The sequence below is a fragment of the Prinia subflava genome, chromosome 4, assembly GCF_021018805.1.
Source record: "Prinia subflava isolate CZ2003 ecotype Zambia chromosome 4, Cam_Psub_1.2, whole genome shotgun sequence".
Taxonomy (NCBI): domain Eukaryota; kingdom Metazoa; phylum Chordata; class Aves; order Passeriformes; family Cisticolidae; genus Prinia; species Prinia subflava.
The window spans coordinates 16,451,988-16,474,376 of record NC_086250.1 but is presented as its reverse complement, the minus strand read 5'-3'; the positions used below and the strand labels follow the sequence as shown (position 1 = coordinate 16,474,376).

The window sequence follows — 22,389 nt, the reverse complement described above, 5'->3', positions numbered from 1 at the left end:
TTGAGAAATATCTGTCATCTGGGAGCTGATATGTTCTAATTTATTTGTTTAATGAGCATCTCACTGGCTATCTTTTCCCCTCTGGAGCTCTGCTGTTCTTTCCTTAAGCACTGAGGAAAATACAAGGAATGAAAGCTTGCTGTGTGTGATGGCTAGGGAGCGAGTGCAGGGGGGTGAAGGAAGATGGAGAAAGACAGAAGGTGGTGAAAGAGCAGGGAAAATCTGACAGACTTGGATTAAAACCAGGCATTGTCAGAGTGTGAGGTGTAGTTCACTGGGACTGATGGGACATGCCACCATGCTGATTCCCCAGATCCGCTGAGCTTTCATTTTGCATAGATTTCAGGGAGGTCTGCTGGTGCTGAACATTTCTAGAAAATACAGATCTTTTCTTTGGGAATACCCTGACTACAGAAAGCATCCTACTGACTGGGTTCTGTCCAGCCTGAGCTATGGGCAGCCTGGTCCTGAAACAACAATCCAAAGCTTCTCCTTTGGATCAAAGAGAAAAAGGTTTTCCCTTCCCTCCAGTGTGCTCAGTGCCTGCATGCTGACCAGCACGGGCGCCTTCCTTCCCCCCTGCTCTCAGAGCTTGGCTGTCAGGTGTTTTTGTGGAAGAAAGCTGTGAACAGAAGAGACAAGCGCAGAGCAGAGGGGTGTCAGGCAAGCCTCCAGCACCAAAGATGCTTTTCTCAATTCCCCTCCTTCCACTGAGCAGCACAGCCCTACAGCAACAAACTCCACAACAAAGCTCCCAAGCCAAATCTGTCAGCTGGCTCTTGACTGAGGAGGGCCCTGAGCTCCCACGCTCGGGAGTGAGTCCACACTGAAATAAGAGCTTGGTCCACTCCCAGCTATGGACTCTCCTCAAAACCTGAAAACGGCAGAGCCCCTGGGCCTTCCCAGGATTTAAAATCTGTACCTGACAGCAGCTTTTGCTCCACAGCTGCTTAATGTGAGGACTCTTTCGCACCTCCTATTTCAGAACTGGAGAGCTGGAATAAATTGCACTGAAGCAGTATGACTTGATCACAGACTCACACAGTTTGCCACAGTTAAGTCCCTTCACATTTACATGATAAAGGTCAGCCAGCAAAAAAGATAAGTGTGCAATAAAGCACAGAAATACGTTTTTAAAAAGTGCTTAACTTTGGAAATTTTGGATAAATTGATGTGAATGTGACAACATTGTCCTGCAGAATCAGGAAAAATGTAGTGATCATCAGAATTGACTAAATTGAACAGCAATTTTTTGCGCATACTTTTCAAGATATATATATATAACTTTCTTTTCCTCTGCTTTTAATTTTCAGCCAATGAATGCAGCTTTGTATGCATGTATGTCAGCTTATTTTATTTACTGATCATAAACCAAATTTCTAAAGCAAGAGAGGGCTGTGTTAAACTGGATTAGAGTGTTCCATGTCAAAACATTCACCAATATTGAGCACTCCTAGCTCTTTTATTGTGGTTGCATTGCTTTTTTGGCACCTAACATCCTGACCCTGGCATGCCTCAGGCTCATTGCCCAGTCTAACAAAGTGTTTGCATTAAGCACAGTCAGAGAGTGGCAAGGGTGGAACCTGCTATTCCTGCCAGAGCTTTCCCTCCTCACAGCCTTGCCTCTTCTCAGCAGAAATAGAGCTCTAAGTTCATCAAGACTTGATTCTCATTAACACTTAATAATGCCACTCCCAGACCTTCATGAAACATTCATCAACCTCACAAAACTCAGAAGACCGGCATAAAAAATGTATGAGATTTTTATGATATTAAAAAAATTATGCATATGAGACTCCTTCTGTTGAACTCCAGAGTTTTAGGTCTGTTTTTCATAAGGCTCAGTTTTTCAGTTTGGTCATGCCTGAGTAGGCTCTCCTCTGCAGCTAAGTGGGTTAAAAATTTTCTTTTTCTAAGAAATACACACACAAAATCAGCTGAAGCTAGGGCCTGAAAAGAGCCACTAAGTAGCACAAAATGATGGATGAAACTGAAGCTGGGAAGATGGGAAACTGTGGGAAACCAGTGTTAGAATGTTGTAAAAACAGGCAGCAAAAATGTTTGATTTCTGCTACCAGCACTACTGCAGTGATCACAGAAATCAAGGAAAACTGCAATACGTTGCAACTGAGTTACAATTCCAAGCAGAAAGAGCAGTCAGAAGGGCAAGCATTTATTAAAGGCACAAACAAGCCAAACTGTTCTATACAATGCAGCAGTGGCTTTTTCCATGTCAGCTCTGGCTTCAGAATCAGCTATCAAGGAGAGAAAAGGGCAATTACATCAAGTTACAGGTTAATTCCCTGGCATCTGAAACATTCCTCTTAGCAGCACTTTTTACAGACATAGAAGGGAAAGAACCACAAGGCCTATTTCAGATTCATGCCCTTTAATATGGGGGGAATGTGCTGTGCAGGACTGACCATGGCAATCCTGGTGCTATCTCACTGTGTCCATATGTTTCCCTTTCAGCCTTGGAGCAAAGCTGGAGAAGCAGAAGTTGCCATGGGCACCGTCACCTCATGCAAGTTATTTTACCATGGCACTTCAGCCCCTTTCTATCACATCCCAGCAAGAGGGACCCAAAGGTGCCTTTCCCAAAGCTCCACTGTGATGCCATCCTGGATGTAACTGCCTGGACTCAGATACTCCCCCAGCTGTGACACAGGCTCTTCTCAGGATTGCTGTTCCCTGACATTCTCCTCGGGGTTGCTGTTCCCCGAGGTAATGAGGTTTTCGAGCTTCTCTTGCCCAAAAGGTCTCATGCCAGAGCCAGAAAAGACAAGCTGAGTCTGCCAGTGCATGTCTCCAAGGTTGTTTATTCTTCATTATCTCAGTTCTTTCTCAGCTCTGTGAGGCATCTCCAGCAGAACAGGACACGCGGCAGACTGGGGCTGATCGGAGGGTCCCGGACCCTTTGTACCATTTCTGTGACCCAACCACCGTCCACAACGCACTTTTTATTTACAAAATCTTACCAATAATTACTACCTATGTTAACATGTCATTTCTACTCTAAAACAATCCTGGTGATACAACTCAGCAGAAAATGGGGGAAGAGAACAAGAACAAGGAAGACAGGACCACTCCCCAATTCCTCCATCTTGCCTCTTCAAACCCATATACTAAAAATCCTAAATTCTACATTTACACTCTGTGATAAACTAACTACTTCTTATTTTGAATTCTTTTGGCTTGTGATTCTTCATACAATGTGGGCATTCACTCCTGTGGACAGGGATCAGAGGCAGTGTCCTCCTGGGCTCTGTGTGAGGCTGGCTGATCCCCTTGTACAGATCCCAGACCCCCCTGTCCAGTCTCCAAAGCCTCCAGGGTGGCCAGAGGGATCTCCAGGACTCCGACAGGCTCTGGGCCACACGGAGACAAAAAAATACTTCTTGTAACTTTCAGCCGTTTTGAACACTATTGCTCAAAGAGGAAAACCCAAAACTGAAAAAAATGAGCTCCTTTCATCATCCTTTGGGCTGAAGATGCCAAAACTTCTGCCTGTACTCCCAGAGGATGTGATTCTGCAGCTCCCAGCCACGGGCAGCAGCAGGTATTGTAGGACAGACCCTGCTGTGGTCTCTAGGATGAATGTGTAAGGCAGGGGGTGCACAATCAAGTAGGTATCTGCTGTGGCTGAACATGAGAAAGTGTTAAAAGCCTGCAAAAAAATCGCTGTTTTCTGAGTAAATTGTACTATCTTTTTTGCCTACCACTTATTCAAGTCACAAGAGGATGAACAATCCATATGTAAGAGAGATGAATTATTGCTGGACTTATTAATGGTATTTACTTTGGGCAGAAAGTCTCAGGACTCTATAATGGTTTTATTGCTCTGCTGACCTTGCAATCGATTGTTCTAATTAATAATTTCAATTAATATTAAAACCAGGTATTACTACAGAGGATTCATTTCCTATACTTGCAGGAGACTCTGCATTGATGGGCTTATTCAAAGCAGAGTTCCCATTCAACAAGGCTCATCCTTAAATTCATACACTTTATTTTGAGATCCCTGCAGATAATATTGATAATTTTTGAAATTCTCTTAAAAGGGAAAATAAAATAGAACATCTTTCACTAATTCACAAACATCATAGGTGAGTTTTGCAGAGTGCCTACATCCTTAAAGAAGATTAAACAAGACCTCATCCTATAGTTTTGCTGAAATTCATCCCCTTCCCTTACAGAGAGAAGATTTCACTAATCAGAATAATGGAGAACAGCAGAAGATACCATTTTGCTTTGTCTGTATTTATATTTAGCAACCTTTTAAGAAAGCTTCAGCACCCCATGCTACGGAACAATTAGATCCTGAAAACTGAAGGAGAAAACAAATCATTTTTCAAAAGGTTTGCAGAGGTGTGTTGGAGCTGTGCAGTTACAGGGACCTTGTCATCCACCCCCACAGCCCCAGAGTGGGACCACAGCGCAAAGCACAGCATCCCTCATCTGCTGCTGCAGGAGTGGAGAAAAGGAGGGCTTGGTGGTCCCAGTGTGGGCACTCACGCCTCATAGCTCCTTCTGAACTCAAGCATCTTGTGCCTCAAGTTCTCTTTTCCTCTGTGGACACAATATTTCACCTCACAGGGACGTTGTAGAAATAAATTATCCAACTACAGAGAGTAGGGAGAGCCTGAGTAATGAGCATGGGGAACAGGCTTGAGAGGAAATGAGTAATCCTGCCTCCAGAGCAGAGGCTGGAGGGCCACGCACAGCAAATAAGGCCTGGAGACACATGAACAATGATGCTAAATAAAATATTGAAGAGCTGCTCATTAAGAGCAACATAAAGCCAGGGAGCCTTGCCACGTCCCTGTTTGTGTGATCATCTACCACGGTAATCAGGGGCCGTACTCCTCTGTGTGTGTGTGTGTGTGCAAGGGGCAGAATCTGGGCTGCACAGGCCACCTGGTTCCTGACAATCCCCAGCTTTGGGATGATTGATTATGCAATCTCCAGGTTATCTGTGTAGGCGTGTGTGAGGGGAAGCTCGCCTCTCCTGCTGTCACAACACTCAAGGTGCAATGGATTAAGACTTCACCACAGATGCAGGGAGCTGCGGAGACGGGATTTACTCACAACTTCAGCAGCGATTTAATTCAGAGCCACACCATGTGGGTGTAATTACTCACTGTGTAGGAGTTGCCTCCCATCCTGGAAAAGCCATCTGTGGAGCAGCCTGAGAGCTCTGTGCGGACAGTGTGGCCCCACGCCTGCCACCACGTGTGAGGCAAAGGTGGGAGGTGCAGGAGGCGCAGGAGGTGCAGTGGCTGTGGCAGCAGTGCATGCACATGAAGGAGAGGACCCCAGCTATCCCTGTTACCTGTTCAGCCAACAGCGAGGCCAGGCTTGAGTAAGCATCTGCAAACTCTGGGCCGTACTTAATGGAGTCCCGCAGCAAGATTACAGCTTCCTCCTTCTTCCCTTGGGACCTGCAGGAAGGAGGGAAAAAAAACAGAGGAATGTTCCTGTAAGTACACGTTTAGGTTATCCCACTGATTAACTACTTTAGAGAGACGTGGAAGTGCCCGGCTGGCCCTTTTCAAAAAGACTAAATGATTCATTCAGGCCTCCTCTCCACAGTGTGAGTACCCAGCATTTCCTCAGCCCTTCGCTGTCTCCAGCAGCTGGGAGGACAGAGGCTTTGATGAATCGATACAGGTGAGTATCTAAAGGGAGGGTGCCCAGAGGATGGAGGCACCGTGATCCGGGAACAGGACATTCCCTCTCACTTCAGTAGGCTGGAGACGCTGTAACACTTCATTTCCTTTGCTAAAACCTTGAAGAGTCTCTGCATGTTCCCAGACAAGGGCTCTTACAGATGCACTTGCAGCTCCATTATTTTGAAATTAAAATATCTCCAAGTTAAATCTGCCTGGGATCTGTAAATAATTCCTTAGCAAGTTGATCATTAGGTTAGAGTTCCATCCTTCAGATCCTAAGGATTATGAACAGATAGCTGAGAGGTAGCTGAGCTGATGAGCTAGTTTTTTTTTCCCAGCATTGCTCTACATTTATTGCTATGGAAAATGGAAAAGGATTCCCTAACAAAAATCTTGGTATGTTTATTTATTTGAGCTACAATTTCTCCAGTATCTGTATTTCTTTCCTTTGAAAAACGAGAAGGTTTCCTGAACAAACATCTAAGGATGTTTAGCTGGGCTGAAACAACATTTTCCTTGTGCTGGGTGTACAAAGAATACGAATAGCAGGGCTTAGAAAAAGAAACAAAGTGCTCTGGGGAAATAGAAAACACGTGAACACCTTGCTGCTTTGGCCTTAGATTTCATCTGAGTGGCATGGTCAAGTAACCAGATCTTGTTTATAAGGTGCAAATTTCAGCAGATGATATATGTGGCTTTGCAGATTTTTTCCCTTTCTAGTTGTGTAATTGGAAGAATATTTTGGCTGTGCATTAAGCTAAGTAAAACCAGTTGTACTAGTCTTTTTCTTCTTCCAGTGGTGTTCCATATAAATTACACGAATGAAGCAAAAACAAATAAAGAACCACTCTTCTCCTACACTAATTAAAGCCTAGCTAGCTTGTCAATTTATAAAACTTTGGGATCCCTTGGCTGGAGTTTCATGACACAGTTTTATAAATCAAAACCAGATGACTGCTTAATAAAGGTATTGATGTTTGGAAGAAAATGTAGGAAATGCCCGCTATAGAAATAAAAGGATTAAGTGATCCACTCAGCAGCAGTAAAAGTTCCCATTAACCACAAGCATTCACTCTGAACATGGGGCAGCCCTCTTAATTACTCTTTTATTCCAAAATGGCCTCTTTTTTTTCTCCATCTGTACCAAGAACAATGTTTTTCTCCTGAAAGTGGGGGTAAAGAGGGAAAGATTATGGCATCTTTTTATGTGACAGACTGAATTACATTAAAAAAAGCAGATCCAGTAGTTGCTCAGAGGGCTTAGGTCTGCAAGATACCAAGTGCTCTGGCCAAACACTTAAACATGTACTTAACTTTTATGTATGCAGGTTGAAAATTAATTACTGGTTGAAGTGCTTTCCTGGCTCAAGGCCAACACTTCGCAGGATCAAGGCCATCTCTTATATAAATCTCCTGCAATTTGGGAGAGCACAAAGCATTGAAAGAACATTCCAATACACTAATTTACCATAAACTGGGGATCTGGAACAGGAATAGTTAGGTAATGTACATCTTCACTGTGATAGGGAGAAGAACAAATTCAACTGACAGGAGTAATCTGTGACCACTTATTCCAATTTTTACCCAAATTATCCTGTTTTATAATGCCCTCTCTTGTCTACCTCTCCCACCCAGCTCATAGCTTTGCCTCTGCAATCAGCATGCTCAAGCTGAAAACAAGGATCGGCTCTTTCCACCAAGAGCATCTCTTCCATGTTTTTGCAAGTGCCCTACAGTTGGAGAAGCAGCAGGTTAAACCAACCCACCAAAGTCTAGTGATGCACAGGGCTGTTAGCTCTGGAGCAAATTTCACATGCAACAGGAGCAACCTAGGAGTTAGTGCTCCAAAGGACTTGGTAACTTTCCTATTTTATTGTGTGAAGTTATTTAGACTGTATTAAAGCCAGAAACACAGAACTCAACAAAGGCTCCACAACCATTCTGAACAAATTTTTACAAGGGTACAGAAAAGCCAGAGCCCAACTCTTCTAGAGGTACACAATGACAGGACAAGAGGCAACAGGTGCCAGAGCAGGAACATGGGACATCCTGATTAGATATAAGGAAAAATATTTTTCACCACAAGTGTGGTCAAACACTGGAACAGGTTGCACTGAGAGATTGTGGCATCTCTGTCCTTGGAGGGATCTAAGATTCAGCTGGACACAGACCTGAACAATCTAAACCAATCAGACTTGCTCTGAGCAGCTACCTTGATCTCCAAATCATCTCTAGAGACTCTAATATATATTATAATAATAACCTAAGTTATTTTTTCAATCTACTGCAAAAATTAGACTGCCAGAGTTTGTGGGGGTTTCCAACCACAGTCCCCAATGTGTATGTGGTACTGAGGGATAACTGCTCCCCTTCATGAGACAGAGTATCCTGCAGAGACCATTCAGAAATCCAGCTGCAGTATCACTGAACATCACCACTCAGTTTGCTTCTGGATGAAAGGAGGGAACGTGCACTAGCTAAAAGGTCTTAAATGTCAATATATGTAATTTCTATCTGATGTTTTTCAGCATCTCCAGACAGTTCTGCAAGCCTGTGTCAGCATACTAACATCCAGAAGCCTGTATCAGAGAGGGCAGATAGTCCTTCCTCTTCTGAATAATGTGTTTGCTCAACTGGGACTAAATCACAACAACAAACAACACTTGGGACATGCTGTATGTTATTCTACATCCAGAAGAAAATCAGTCCTTTGAGTAAACTCAAGATTCAGTGGAGATTGTTTCTAGGCATTTCATTTTCCCCTTGAAAATGAAGCCATAGCACTCTCAAAGCACATGAGAGTTCTGAGGCTTTTCTTCATAAGGAACAGTGTACTGAATATTGCAGTGCTTTAGGTGTGGATTGATATGGTACCACAAATGAGTTCTTATCCTTTCTTCTTGCAACAGAAAGCTGAGATCGATATTTATTTCAAATGTTCATAATATATTATTTCTTGTCTTTTTACAGAAATACCCACAGCCTATAAATTCATGAGGTATTCTGAACAATATTTATCTGTATCTCAAAGAATTTGAATTTATACAGTGGAGTCAAATACTCAAAACACAAGAAAGCAGCATCAGGCTGCTCTGTCACTGATCACAGACCACGAAAGCAGAGAGATTTCTTACTTTTAGGTAGGCCATCTTCCATCTTTGGGGTCTATTTTAAGAAAGAGATCTGTCGGCATTGTTTAATTTTCTGCTCTCCAATATTTATATTAGGCACGAAAATTATGACATACAACTTTATTTTAGGATATGTAAACAAAACCAGAAGTTTATTCAGCCATTACCCTGCAATACTTCCTGAGAACATTCATCTTCTGGCACATAGCTGTCTTCTTTATGTGCAAACAGAAAATGGAAACATCATTTTTCATCTACGACTTCCACAGAAAACAACTTAAAAATTCTACCCAGTGTCCTCAAAACAGTTTTTACTCAAGTTTAAATCCCAAGCAATGTATGCTTAAATAGCTTATTTGCATGGAATAATGAAAGGCAGATTCCCACATAGGAATGACAAATCCATCCTTCCAAAATCCTGGACTTCCCTTCTCTTAGTACTCCAGAGGAGATGAAATCTAGCATCTGCCATCAGATTTGCACCCTGTGAGTAGGGATGGGTGCAAGGAACTCAGCAGAATTCAACTGGGGATTCTCCATGCCAGAGATTTCATTCCATGTCCCAGTACAAGCAGGGCTGTTACTGGACATGCCTTAAGTGTTGCAAACCAGTCTCTTCCTGATCTGTCCCATGCTCTGAAGCCTTTGTAAAGAGGACAAAAAATGCTTTTATTGCTTGACCATTTATGTTCTCTCTGACATACGTTTAAAAATCAAAACACTTCATAATCTCTCATAGCACATCCAGAAAGTAATATCTGTCTGTAATATTCTGCAGATTTCCATTTTATTTAATTTATTTCTCATATTATACTAGCATTTAGTGTCTGCAGAATACTGGCTGCCATATATCTACACATTTTAATATATATATATATATATCTGAAAGGATAATTGTAGACACAGGTAGAAAATATAAATAAAGACATCTTTGTAGGAAGAGGAAATGTGAAATCTCTGCCTTGTACCTGTCTGGTCATCTCACAAGTTACCTCATGCTCCAGCATGGCTGATGTTCCTTTGCTAAGCTGCTGGATCATCTAGGAAAGGTGCTGCCCAAAGGGTTTGGGATCCCATTTTAAGGCAGACATTCATATAGGATCTGCCCACGCAGCATCTGCTTGACATATATGCTAATTCCTGCACTGTGAACTCCACCTGGTTTTTAGCAGGTCTTTTAAAGCTGAACAGGGGGATGAAGGCACTCAGCTTCCAATACAATTAATATTACTGCTGTGTCCAAATGCACTACATTGCTTTGGAAGCCTGAAGGAAGTTTAGAAAATGGGAGCACATGGATGTGGGAAAAGGGCAAGAGGATCCTGAGTGCTTTCTTTTGACAAGTTTAGCACAAGCATCACACACATTTAACTACTGCAAAATGTGGCACCACAGAAGGATGGAGGGCACATCCAATACAACAGGACACGCAATATCTTAAGTATCACAATGTGAAAAACATGACATATTGCACAGAAAACAAACAGCAGTTCTAAGAATTTTTCCCCACATGTCTCCTTTGTGCTTTTCCAGTGCAGCAAATCCAGTTTTTATCCATCTTTTGGCTCATAAAAGCCCTTTGACAGGCCAGATTTAAGCATAATTGACATGGAATGTCCTGGTGCTTCTTCTGGCTTAGATCCTTTTGTATTAATATTTTATATTAAAAAAACCTCCAAAATGTAACAGAGAATAATTACTAAGGCACATATGATGGATTTATAAGACAATACGTATTTTTAAACACCTCTGCCACCTAAAATTAATTTCAATCAACCAAATTTGATGAATAATACAAAGACCTTTCTTTTCTCTTGTAATAAGACTGTACCATTTTCCTTCCTTGTGAGTATTTCCAGTAAAGCACTTACCTACTTTCTATTTAAGATTTCTCATTTCCCATACTCTAACCTCAAACCACCAGGTTTACTTGTAACATTATTCTGATCATTTCTCTGCTTCTGAACAGACCAGGTGTAACTTCAGCAGCCCAGTTAACATCCTTTATACAAATCCACACTTGAAGTTACATTTCAGGACCAGAAAGACCAAGTTTTAATGACACGGTGCCACTTTAAAACCAGTCCCACACTAAGCCTGTCATGGTTTAACCAGCACAAAGCCCAGTCTGCTCTAAAAGATTTACCAAGACTTATTATCATCAAAATAAGGACAGTTCATACCAGCAAAAATGTACTTTTACTGCTGTAGTTTAAGCAGTTCTCTCAGCAAACATATCACAATATCCTCACAAAAACAAGGACCTTTTTGCTGGTGCTAAACAGAGATATTTCACTTTTTTTTAACGGAACCCTTTGCAGATCTTATCATACTGACTTCTTGTACAGATCTAAGTTTAGAAGTGGTTAGTCAAATTAATTTGCATGATTGTGATTGTCTGCTATTCTCCTTGCTAAAGGCTGACACTCTAAATAACAACGAGTGAAATAATGAGCTCATCAACTTGTTTTTAACAGTCCAGGCATGTAAACCAGCCTTCCCCTCCAATCCAGACCTACCTGCTCTGCAATGAACTCTCTGCTGCTCTGAGCATCTCAGGATAAGGTGCTTATGCCTAAACTATACAACAACTTCCCATACAGCTAATGAGGAGAAGTGGGAACTTGAGGAGAGGGATTTTTTGGATCTGTGTTGTTTATTAGCTTGGCATCTGATGCCTACCTTTGAACAATACAGCTTCCTCTCCTGGAAATGTTTACACATCTCCACCAGGATGGGGATCTCAGGTGACTAGCTGGGTTTAGGCAACTCATTTCTGATGCCTGTTTCAGAACAAATGGATTTCCTGCAACTGAAAAACACTTGTGAAGAGCACCTGGAGTGATGTGACAGCACAGGGATAACTGAAGTAAGCCACACCTTTGTGCTGGCACTTTTAGATGGCACTAAGAAATTACACCATTTCTTCACCAGCTGGCAGTAAAAAAAATCCTTTGGTGATGTGTGTAGGGACAATGGGAATTTTCTTGGTGCCAGACCTGCATTCAACTTACTTGAGCAGGTTGCCGAGGTTGAAGAGAGCTCGGTTGTGCTGAGGGTTGAGCTGAAGGGCCCGTCTGTAGTAATTCTTAGCCTCCACCACATCTTTGGTCAACGTCCCCAAGTTGTTGAGAGCACTTGCATGACGAGGGTACAGCCTGGGAAAAATGAAATATCAAGTTACAGGTGCTCATTAATTGACAAATTAAGCTGATGTCACCGAGTTTGCCATCAATGCTGTTTGGCACTCAATAAATGGAAAGATGTCAGCCAAAAAACCCTGTTCTCCCTTCATTTGCTGCAGCTCAGATGGGATCCTGAGGACCCTTTTCAACTCCAAAAGAGATTGCAAATCAGATCTTCTCCTATGGTTCCTATGTATCTCCAGGACAAAATGGAATGCTGAACAGCTTTGAAAACCTATCTTACCCTTCAAGCAAAAGGCATAGTGACTAAAGCAGCCTGAATGTTTTTATTCAAAATGCTTTTGCAACAAGCAAGAATTGCCTTGTCAAAAAATATTTCCAATGGAAATATACACAGTGTTTTGATACACACAGAATCCAACACATCACTGTTTAAAATTATTTACTGGGTTTTTGAATTTTTTTTTACAATGAAACTGATAATAAAGCACAAAAGGAAACCTGAAATCAACTATTTCGAGACTAAGCAAAATGATAAAAGAATCTGGAACCAGACTGCTTAACAGTATGAATTCTCTAAGCTTCTTGTAGCATTTGGTTCAGTACACTTCTATCTGATCTGCTAATCTTCACATCTGCCTGTTTCAATTACAAGATTACATTTTTGGGCCCAATGCATCTCTGTTAAAATTCTCCACAAATTAAGCAGCAGGTCATGGTCCATTCAGCAATTTAAATTCTCAAAGTTGTGCTCCTACATTAATATTTCAGACTGTAGGTCTTTCACCAGAAAACTCCAGAGGTGGAAATGATCCAGGGCTCAATGCAAGTGTCGAGGACCCTCTGTGTAACAGGTAGGTGAAAACTGAGGGTCATTATGATAAGGAAATAAATTTTTGACAGACGCCCACAGAAGTCTCTGGAGACCATCTGTGTGAGAAGGTCTGAGGCTCTGAGGACAAGTCATCTGACAGTTCTTTGCCTTAGGTCCCTGATCACGGGAAAGTGATGTGGATAATGACATTAAAAGTAGTTGGCTATGAAAGCACAGGGTACAGCATGAGAAGGAGCATTTAAAGCCAGAAGGGATTAAGACTCTACAGTATAGCCTGACTAAAGTTTGCAATTGTTCTTAATCCAAAACTTTCCATGGTGGGTTTTCTGGGGTTTTTTTTGCCTGGAGTTTTTCACTATGTCAATTCAGCCCTAGGATTTTCTGTGCTTAAGTACATGAATAACTTAGCATTTTGCAACATTTGTATCAGTCGCATTTTCACTCCCCAGCTCATAAATGTTTTTGGCAAAGTCTTATTTGGGGGTGAAGCTGGAAACACACAAGGGAACTCTGGGAGAAATGAGCATGCACCACTAACAAAACCAGGATGTTTCCTACCATTATGTAAGAGAAAAACCCGAAGTCCTTTTTTTCACCTAGCAAACAAGGACTGCAAAGTCACGTATTTGAGGAGAAATTGTGCAGGGATGTGATTTTTAAAAACTGGCTTGTTATAGTAATGAAAGATAAAAGTAGTGACCATCACTGATAGCAAATAATGACTACAGAGTGCCACCATCCCTCCCACACAGGTGAGCATCCCGTCCCTCAGAGGTCACCACTTCTGTTGCAAGCCCTCAGGTGCACTGCCCAGTGTCCACACTCACCCCCCACCTGCATTTGCTGCTCAAGTGACTGCTGAAGAGACCCTAATTGAACCTGTCACAGAGTAGCAAAGAGCTGGAAGTTCGTGGTGAGAACTGCAGCCAACATCGAAATCGCATCACTTTCCATCGCTGAAGCTCCCCAGTGAGCCTGATGCATTTTGGGGTGTGAGAGGCATCCTGCGCTTGGAGAAGCACCAGCAAAAGAAAAGATGATGATGAGGGTGTGGAGTCTTGAACTTGGCCCTCAAATCCATTTGTCATCCAGCCTAAGTCTCCCCAGGTGAAGCAGGCTGGGAGAAATGTTTTCCAGAGCAACAGCAGGGTAGGAATGGAAAGGCCGAAGCTTGCTTGCACTTCAGCACTTGGGATGCAGATCTGTGTGACACCTTGACCAGAATCTGAGCAAAGAACATCTTAGGGCAAATGACCACGGGCTTAGACTTGTTTCCCATTTCCTCCAAGAGATTTTGACATTGTTTTGGGCCAAGAAAAAGGTCTGGGAGTTATATTTTTGAGCCTTTTTTTACCAGATGGCTACGATAAAAGTGTGCACTACTTCTGTCAGTACTCACACATAGAACAGCTCTAATATTTGACTTGAAGTCAGTTGAGTTATGAGTGGGCAAAAGGATTTCAGACAATTCTTGGGAAAGTCAGAAACAGATTAACATTTTATAGCCCTATACCTGATGGTTTTTCTCTCAAACTTTCAGAAATTAATTCTGTTCTTGGCCTTTAGTGCTCCTATGGCATTTTAGGCCCAGGAGATTTGCTTGCACCAATTTGGAGTGGAATGAAAATTCAAGATTAAAAAAGGAACTGATTTCACCTTTAACTTGCACAGTTCTGACCAGCAGCTCCATAAATTCCGTGCTCAGTGTTAAAACCTCTCAACAGCGTATCACAGATGCAAACACATCTACCATGTATCCTGGGCTCTATTTCTTGTCTTTTACATTTATTCATTACATCTCGTTGCCCTTTCCAAGAAATGTAAGTGAAAACCCAAAACCTCAGCAAGCACAAACGATCAGCTTAGACCTGCTGAGCATCTGGCCTGAAGAACTTACGACATCTGCAATTTTACATGTCTGAACAAAAGTTATGAGAAATTCTGACCACAGCAAGATAAGGCAAGGGTGTTGGGCTTTGCCAGTAGGGTTCAGCTCTTTTCTTTCTGTCCAAATATTTTATTTGGAGTATTACTTTATTATGGTGGTAGAGCAAGCTACCACTTCAGCAGAACAACCAAGCCTAAGAGAACATCACCTCTGGTAAAGTAACCAGAGCCAGAGTCTGAGCCCATGACCACCCATGCTGTTACAGAATCACTGAATCACAGAATGTTTTGGGATGTAAAGGACCTTAAAGATCATCTGTGCCAATGCCCATCCACTATGGGCAGGGCCACCTTCTACTAGACCAGGTTATTCAAAGCCCCATCCAACCTGGCCTTGGACACTTCCAGGAATGGGGCATCCACAGCTTCTATGAACAGTGTGCTCCAGTGCCTCAACGTTCTCACAGTAAAGAATTTCTTCCTAATATCCCATCTAAACCTGCCCCCTTTTGGTTTATACTGCTTTCACACCACCCTCAAATAGTTCCCAGGAGTGGTCCAGGCCTGAGCTCAGATCAGGGTTTGGTCCCAAAAGCCAACTTGGACTTGGCCACTGTCTCTCAGAGGATACAAACATCTGCTCAATACTTCCAGGTGAATTTATGCCAGTTGGCCTCAGGGCTAGAGAATGTGGATCAGATAATTTTTTTATTTATTAATAAGGATGTTGAATAAAGGACTAGCAGCCCTATTTAAACTACCCTCTGTTCAGGCACACCCACTGCTATTAATAACAGTTCCCTGGGAATAAAAACACTGCAGAACAGTCTTGTGGCAGGATTTATGCAGGAGCATAAAACTTGACCACAGGTTACCAAATGAAGCAACATTTACTCAAGAGCTTTCAAAATGGTTCTGCAAGACTTGCAGATACACTAAACTTGTTTGCTTTTGCTGTAGGTGATTTGTTGTTGTAATGGAGGGAGGCACATGTACTTCTATTTTGAAGTTATCAGGAGATCTGTGCTGTTTATCAAGACTTCTGGAATTGCTCCCAATGAATCCTGATATTCAGCTTTAACTCATTTTGATTGTAAGTTCTCTAATGCAAACATTGTCTCTTCCCCCTTCTTCATTCATATGAACAATGTATTTGTTTCTTAGAAGGGTTAGAAACACATTACCAAGACAAGGAGGTTTCCAATTAACCTGGGGTCTCTTCATGCCACAATAATGACAATACTCAGAATCCAGACTTTATTTTATGAACCATCACTCTGAAGACACTGAGATGCAAGAGATCAATTGTTAGAACATATCTAGCTTGTTTTGCAACTTCTCTTAAAAAACAAAGCTTTCTATCTGGACATACATAGAGCTGTATTTTCCTTGCCACCAGCACTGATAATGGTAACAGTCTGCAGGCAATATCCCTCTTGCTATGCATCTGATTAGGTAGGAATTCCTCTAGGCTTCACCTAATCAAATGCAAGTGCTGCATTATTTATGAAAGAAAGCTGAATTTCATTAAACTTATTCTACAAGCAGCAGTTCATGTAAGAAACCAGTTTATCCTTTCCTTTAGAAATCAGAATAATTTTCTTTAAAAATCTACATTGACGGATAATTGTAATAGAAGTCTTGAAATAGCAAAATTATGGGAAAGCAACCCATAAAAGTATATTTTAACACAGATGGAGATTTCATTTCTAAAGAGAAGACAAGTGGGATGTTTCCTTGTTGTAGAATGAATAATTCAAATGATTCCTCCAATGCTGTATCTGCAATTGTCAGAATAAATTTCAGCAGCCTTCCCTTTAACTATTACAGGTTTAGACTGCACAAGAACTCCTGTTAGTAATTATCCCCACTTCTTTTAGGTTAGCAAAATTCCCTCTAATACCACTGGAAAAAAAGCCCTACTGACTTGCACAGTCAAGAGATTTCCAGCTTCCCAAGACGATACCAGGTATAAAACATATACAGTCATCAAAACGATGATGACCATTTGTTCTGCTTTTTCATTTAATACCACTATTATCTGCAACATGAGGGCTTTTTTAAAAAAATTGAAGGGCATTGTTTGGCTCCATATCTGAATTACAAGACAATTACACAAAGAAGAGAAAGGGAGGAAATTTGTTGTCATGACTGCAACCTATAATCCACCAAGAATTTTAATTCTTTTAATTCAGGTCGAGAAAGACCACTTAAACAACTGGCAAGCTCTGCTCACAGTCCTGCCTTTAAACAGCCCCTGGTCTGGTGCCAGGGGTATTCAGGGGGAGGAAGGCATTAGTGTGACAATTACCCACTTGCCCTTAAGAGCATTATGTGGTTTTTGTACAGCCATTACTGTGTGGATAGCAAGCAGCAGCGGATGGGGCCAGACTAACATGCAATTAGCCTGGAAAACTACCATGGACAGCATGGAAAAGGGTGCAATGTCATCTTTCAGAGGTCTGGGCAGCCCCCCACAACCACTGCACAATAAAAGAGATTACTGAAAGCAGCCCAGAGACACTTCTCAGAGCTGGGACAGTCCTGAGATGTCATATGAGGGTGACTCCCTGATGCCCCAGCCCTTCATCACTCTCCAAGGGCTGACAATAACACATTCCCAGTGACTTACAACATGAGTTCTTATAACCATTATAAAACTTGCAAGCAACTTTGGTCATCATTAACCCAACAGCCATGCCATGGCAACAGCAGCAGAAGGAAGAAACCTGCCTGCATCATCTTGCATAATATTCAAAGGAGAGTCCAAGCTTATTAATTTCTTCTATAAATCAAAATATTAAGTGAAAAATAATAAAAAAATAAACTATTGAGTTGGAGAGATCTGGTGTGCCTGGTTTTTGTTAATGCATCTTTTGATTAAACAACGCATTTAAACCTAGTACTCACAGGGACCACACCACCATTGAGGCAGCTGTGCTAAGTCACCTCCCTGTGCTGCCCTGACAAAACAGGCTGTGTTACCTCTCTGTGGCAAGAGGAAAGGAGAGCCTGAAGAGCCCTGGGCCAGACCTCTCACCATTCCTCCTCCATACAAGAGGACACTTCCCTGACAGCCACTCTTGGCTCTCCTGGTGCCCGTCCAACTCTACCAAAGTTCAGCATCCTTGGGGCTCCCTGCAGCCACACTAGGTACACGGACTCAGAGGCCTTGTTCACTCAGGCCCAATTACCAGCTGGCAGCATGGCAACTTGTTTTTAAGGCACGTTTTGCCCATTCCAATATATACTGTAATGATTTGCATTGTTTTGCCAACGAAAGTAAGAATGTTATATGAATAACATTTCCATCTGTGCCAAGTTTTAATACCACCAATTTCATATCTATTCCATTATACTATTTCAAGCCAATTTTCCAATTTTAATATTACACCACACTCATTTTCATGTATTTATGTAAGTTCTCAATAAAACTCTATGTCAGGATGAATTAAAACATGATTTGACGTAATTCTGAGACCAGTCATCCTTCTGGGAACAATTCTGCACTGGCAACAACTCAGGTCATGGCCTCATGATGGCGTGGCACCTTGTTTCAAGAGCTGCCCTACATGATGTGGAGATGTGAATGGCAGATCCTGTGTCTTCCTCTAAAGGTTTTCAATTTGTAACATTTGAATTTCTTTCAAGGAAGGAGAGCTGCTCCTGCAATATCAAGCAGCAGCTGGTTTTCTCTTGAAGAGTTCTAGTAGTTGCATCAATATTTCCTCAAAGGTAACACCCTTCAGCTTGGCAGAAAGTTTGTGGCAGGCTGGTATTTTCTGTATTTAAAAAAGCACCTGGAAATCCTGTTGGAAGTCAGGCAAGTGAGAGATCTAATGCTTTTAGGTTCCTTTGAAAGCCTCAGGCATAATCTTCTTCAGGGAAAGCGTGACAAAGCAGTGAGACTCCTGGCTGTACACAGCACAGCCCGGAGCTGGGTATTACATCACGCCCATTTCCACACTCCCAGCTGCGAGGGGCTCCTGACACAATACCAGGGGTGAGACAAGAGTGATCCCAGTCTGGTACTGGGAGCTCACAGAGCACCCCTGAGCAGCGCTGTGGGTCCTCATGGCTGTTGCATGGGCCAGCTCAGCTCCTGGGGGAGGTCCTGCTCAAGAAGTCAGTGCGGGGTCATGCCTGATCAGCAGTGTCTGCAGCAAGATCTTGATCTAACCTGGGATCTCCACAGGCCACTTGGTGTAAACAGCAAGTGCTGAATCACAGCCAGGGATCAGTGACAGAAGTAAGGTCCTGGTTTTATGGATTCTCCCCCTGCCCATCACCCCAGCAGGCAGAAGAGCAGCCCTGCCACCAGCAAACCCTCTCAGCAGAGTGAGCCTCCCAGGCTGAATTGCAGAGCACCCTGCTATTGAGGGAAACCTCTACAGGGCAGATATGGGAAAAAAGTAATAGAAAAGCTGAATAGATTTAATCTGTATACTGACAAAAGTCTCTTGAATTCTTTGAGCTTGACATCCATTAAGGAAAAAAATACCCCCAACATACAGCAATATCCAAAAGCATGCCCATTCAAATAACCAACCAGTAGCACATTAAACAATATTACAAGTTACAAATTTTCATTAGATTTTCAAACTTGAGCAGGGATAGAAGCCTGACAGTTAGAGTTGAAATATAAATAAATAAAATCTTTCCTACTAAATTCACATGTTCCCTGAAGTGTTGAGGAAACATGAGGTTATCAAACAGGGCCGTCTGCTTATTCTCTCACATAAAGAATTTATGCAGGATCCATGTAAGTCCTTAAAATCCCAGGAACCTCAACACTCCCAAAGCCCAACAAAAGACTAATCATTCACAACATGCCTGACTTACAGACAGTGTGCACAATGCAGGCACATCCATAGAGCCCACAGAATCTTGAGGGACCCCCCGGCAAACAAGAGACCATCAGGTGAGCCCGTCGATCAATCTGACATGAGGGGATAAGCTAACAACACGCTCTCACTGGAGCAGATGGGGGGGAAATCACACCTGTCATCTCCCGAGGCTCCCAGGTGCCAGGGGAAGCTGTACAGCCCCATACTGTACAGTTTTCATAAAAACAAGGACAGCAGGCTAAGAAATAAACAGTGGCTATGGGAATGAGAAACTAATCCTTGGATTTGAGGTTATCATTAGCCAAAACTGAAAGGTAGACCTGAACGTGTGCGAAGTACAGACGCAAGTTTCTCTCTGCATACCCCAAAGAAAAATCAAAATAGATGCCTTGTCTCAATAAGAAAAGTTTTCATTAGGGGAGCATTTTTAATTATCCAGATTTTTTTCATCAGTCTCCAATACATAAGAAAGCAGAGCTTTGATGCAGTGTGTGAGGAAGGTTATGGAGTTGTCATCCTCCAAGATGATGGGGGCTTTTCTCCAAGGTGATGTATTTGAAAAGCCAGCAAGTCCCTGAAGGGCAGCATAGAACGACCTGCACCCTCAACAAGACACCACGGTGTAGGGAGGGACCTGTAACCATCATTGTCCAGGGCTGACACATCCATCTGTCCATCCCAGCAGGCACACCCAGCTTCTGTGGCTCTAAATGCACACATACTCTGTCTGCATCAGGGCTCATGGTTGCACTTATACCAGTTCTGTTTTCAAGTAAATAAAAGCCTGTGCATTGATGGATTGTTATTTTGTCACTGAAAACTAGAAAAAACTGAGCAGAACTGGAGCAGCCCTCAAAACAGGCAGGGATTAGCACTTTATAGAGAACAGGTTCAAAAATAAATTACACTGGCTGAAGTAATTTGGCCATGCAATGTGTTGTAAAGGCCATTAAGTCTCTGATTCAAATTATAAGGCAGCCCTTTCAGCCATCAATTACCATTAAAATACTCAACAATTCTATCCAGCCTCAGGACAGCCACCACACACCTATGCAATACTCCTTATGCCTACTGTCAAAGTTTGCATCAGGACACCACACAAAGATTTCCCAAGTGGCTGGACATGATCCACCTCCAGCCCACAACATCCACTAACACAGAGTACTACATGCACTCTCTAGGAAGATGTTTCAGCCTTGCTCCAAGGGCCTGACCTAAGTAACATCAGAATGTCAGAAGGGCACTCATGGCTTTGGGAGCAAAAGCAGTCACGGCACTCACAGCAAAGCAGCACTGCACATTTTTTACTCACTGTAAAAACAGGCTAACAAATGGTGCTGGTATTTTAATTCTTCCCAGAAATAAATCACAGATGGTATCCAAGGCCACCTGCAGTCCACGCTGAGAGGCATTTTCAAGGCAAATACATTGACACACACACATAAAGGGCTGTAAGAACACAATTTTTTTTACTGCATGGAGAGTGCAATTTAACTGAATTTAAACAACCCCAGATACCGTTGGTTTAAGATATATAAGAGCCCAGCAGGAAGGTATGTGGGAAAAACTCAGGAAGAAACCTGAGTCTCCCTCGCAGCATTAGGGCTTTATTTTAAAAGTGTAGTGAGGTGAAAGAACAGCCTTGCTTTTTTTCTTTTCTACCCATTCCAGTGATGCTATAAACCAATTTTGTTCTCTCAACTGAGAGAAACAGAAACTGCTTACACTGTTTTCCCTTCTTCATCTAGCCTGTGTTTGAGTACTAAGGATACAGTACCATGATTTCATGACCCTTACTGATGCCACAAACCAGCACTCCCCATTTCCATGCTGCAAACAATGCTCTAAGATATATCACTCACAAGCTCTGCAAGAGCCAGACCACACAAATTGTAGCACCAAGTGTTTCCATACTGGTTTCTCTGCCTCCTGAGCCACTCTCTCCTCTCTCTCAAGGCTGAACAGCTGAACAGCTCCCTGAACAGCAAGGAAAACCAACCCAAGAGTTCCTATTTGCTGTCCAGAGGCTCCCTCCTCCAGAAGATGCCACAAGAGGGAATGAAGGTTTCTGCAGGGCAGGCTGGTCCCCTTCCCTCTCTGTTTGGTCAGCAGCATTTGGCAGGTAAAGTCCAAGGAGAGATTGTGCCTAGGAACCTGTTGATGGACGTGTACACACACGGAGGTAACGCTGCAGAAGTGTGTGCACTCTCAGGTACACACACCAGTGCATCCATGAAAATAAATCCACGGTATCACATTACACAAGGTGGACCCCTCCTGCAGGACTCTACACTGTCAGGTATGTTTTAACATCTAGAAGGCAAACAGGAATTTTTCGATGATGACCTTTTTCCAGACAAAGAAATGCAGCTTGGATAGCACAGAGCTATTATTAGCATGTTTATCCACCCAACTCCAGCAAGGGACTCAGCAACCTCCTTCAGCCCCACCTGCTGATACTCACATTGATCTGCCCTGCATGGGAAGCACTGCCCTGGCAACAAACACAGAGAGGGATGGTAAGAACTGCTTTGGAAATTAAAATGTTGAATGAGTGCAGTTGTAGGAGGTAAGGTAAATTATTTTGCTCCCCTCCATTGTTAAAAGGAGATTGATTTAATTGGTAACAAATATTCACTGACTGGATTTTAAGGCCCTGCTGCTTTTCTCTCTCTGCATGTCAGCCCATGTGCATTGCTGAAGGGCAATATAGCAGTCTCAACAGCAACATCAAGCACACAAGGCTGGGGAGAAGCAGGACAAAAGCTTGGTAGCTATCAACAACAGCAAAAACATCTTCATTAGCACATCAGAGTTGTTCTTCAAATTTCAGTGAGGTTGCATGACCTCATATTCTCACTCACAAATGGA

The 22,389-nt window shown here is 42.5% G+C and overlaps 1 protein-coding gene across 2 annotated transcripts in view; it reads right to left on the bottom strand.

The window, feature by feature from the left end:
• Positions 1-22,389, bottom strand: part of TMTC1 (transmembrane O-mannosyltransferase targeting cadherins 1) — a 136,062-nt gene that overhangs the window by 12,734 nt on the left and 100,939 nt on the right. For both annotated transcript variants that reach the window (XM_063395652.1, XM_063395651.1), the window contains 2 exons: positions 11,818-11,961; positions 5,333-5,441 (listed from right to left, as the gene is read on the bottom strand). In XM_063395652.1, coding sequence (XP_063251722.1) covers positions 5,333-5,441; positions 11,818-11,961 — 253 coding nt within the window. The remainder of the gene's footprint in view (positions 1-5,332; positions 5,442-11,817; positions 11,962-22,389) is intronic.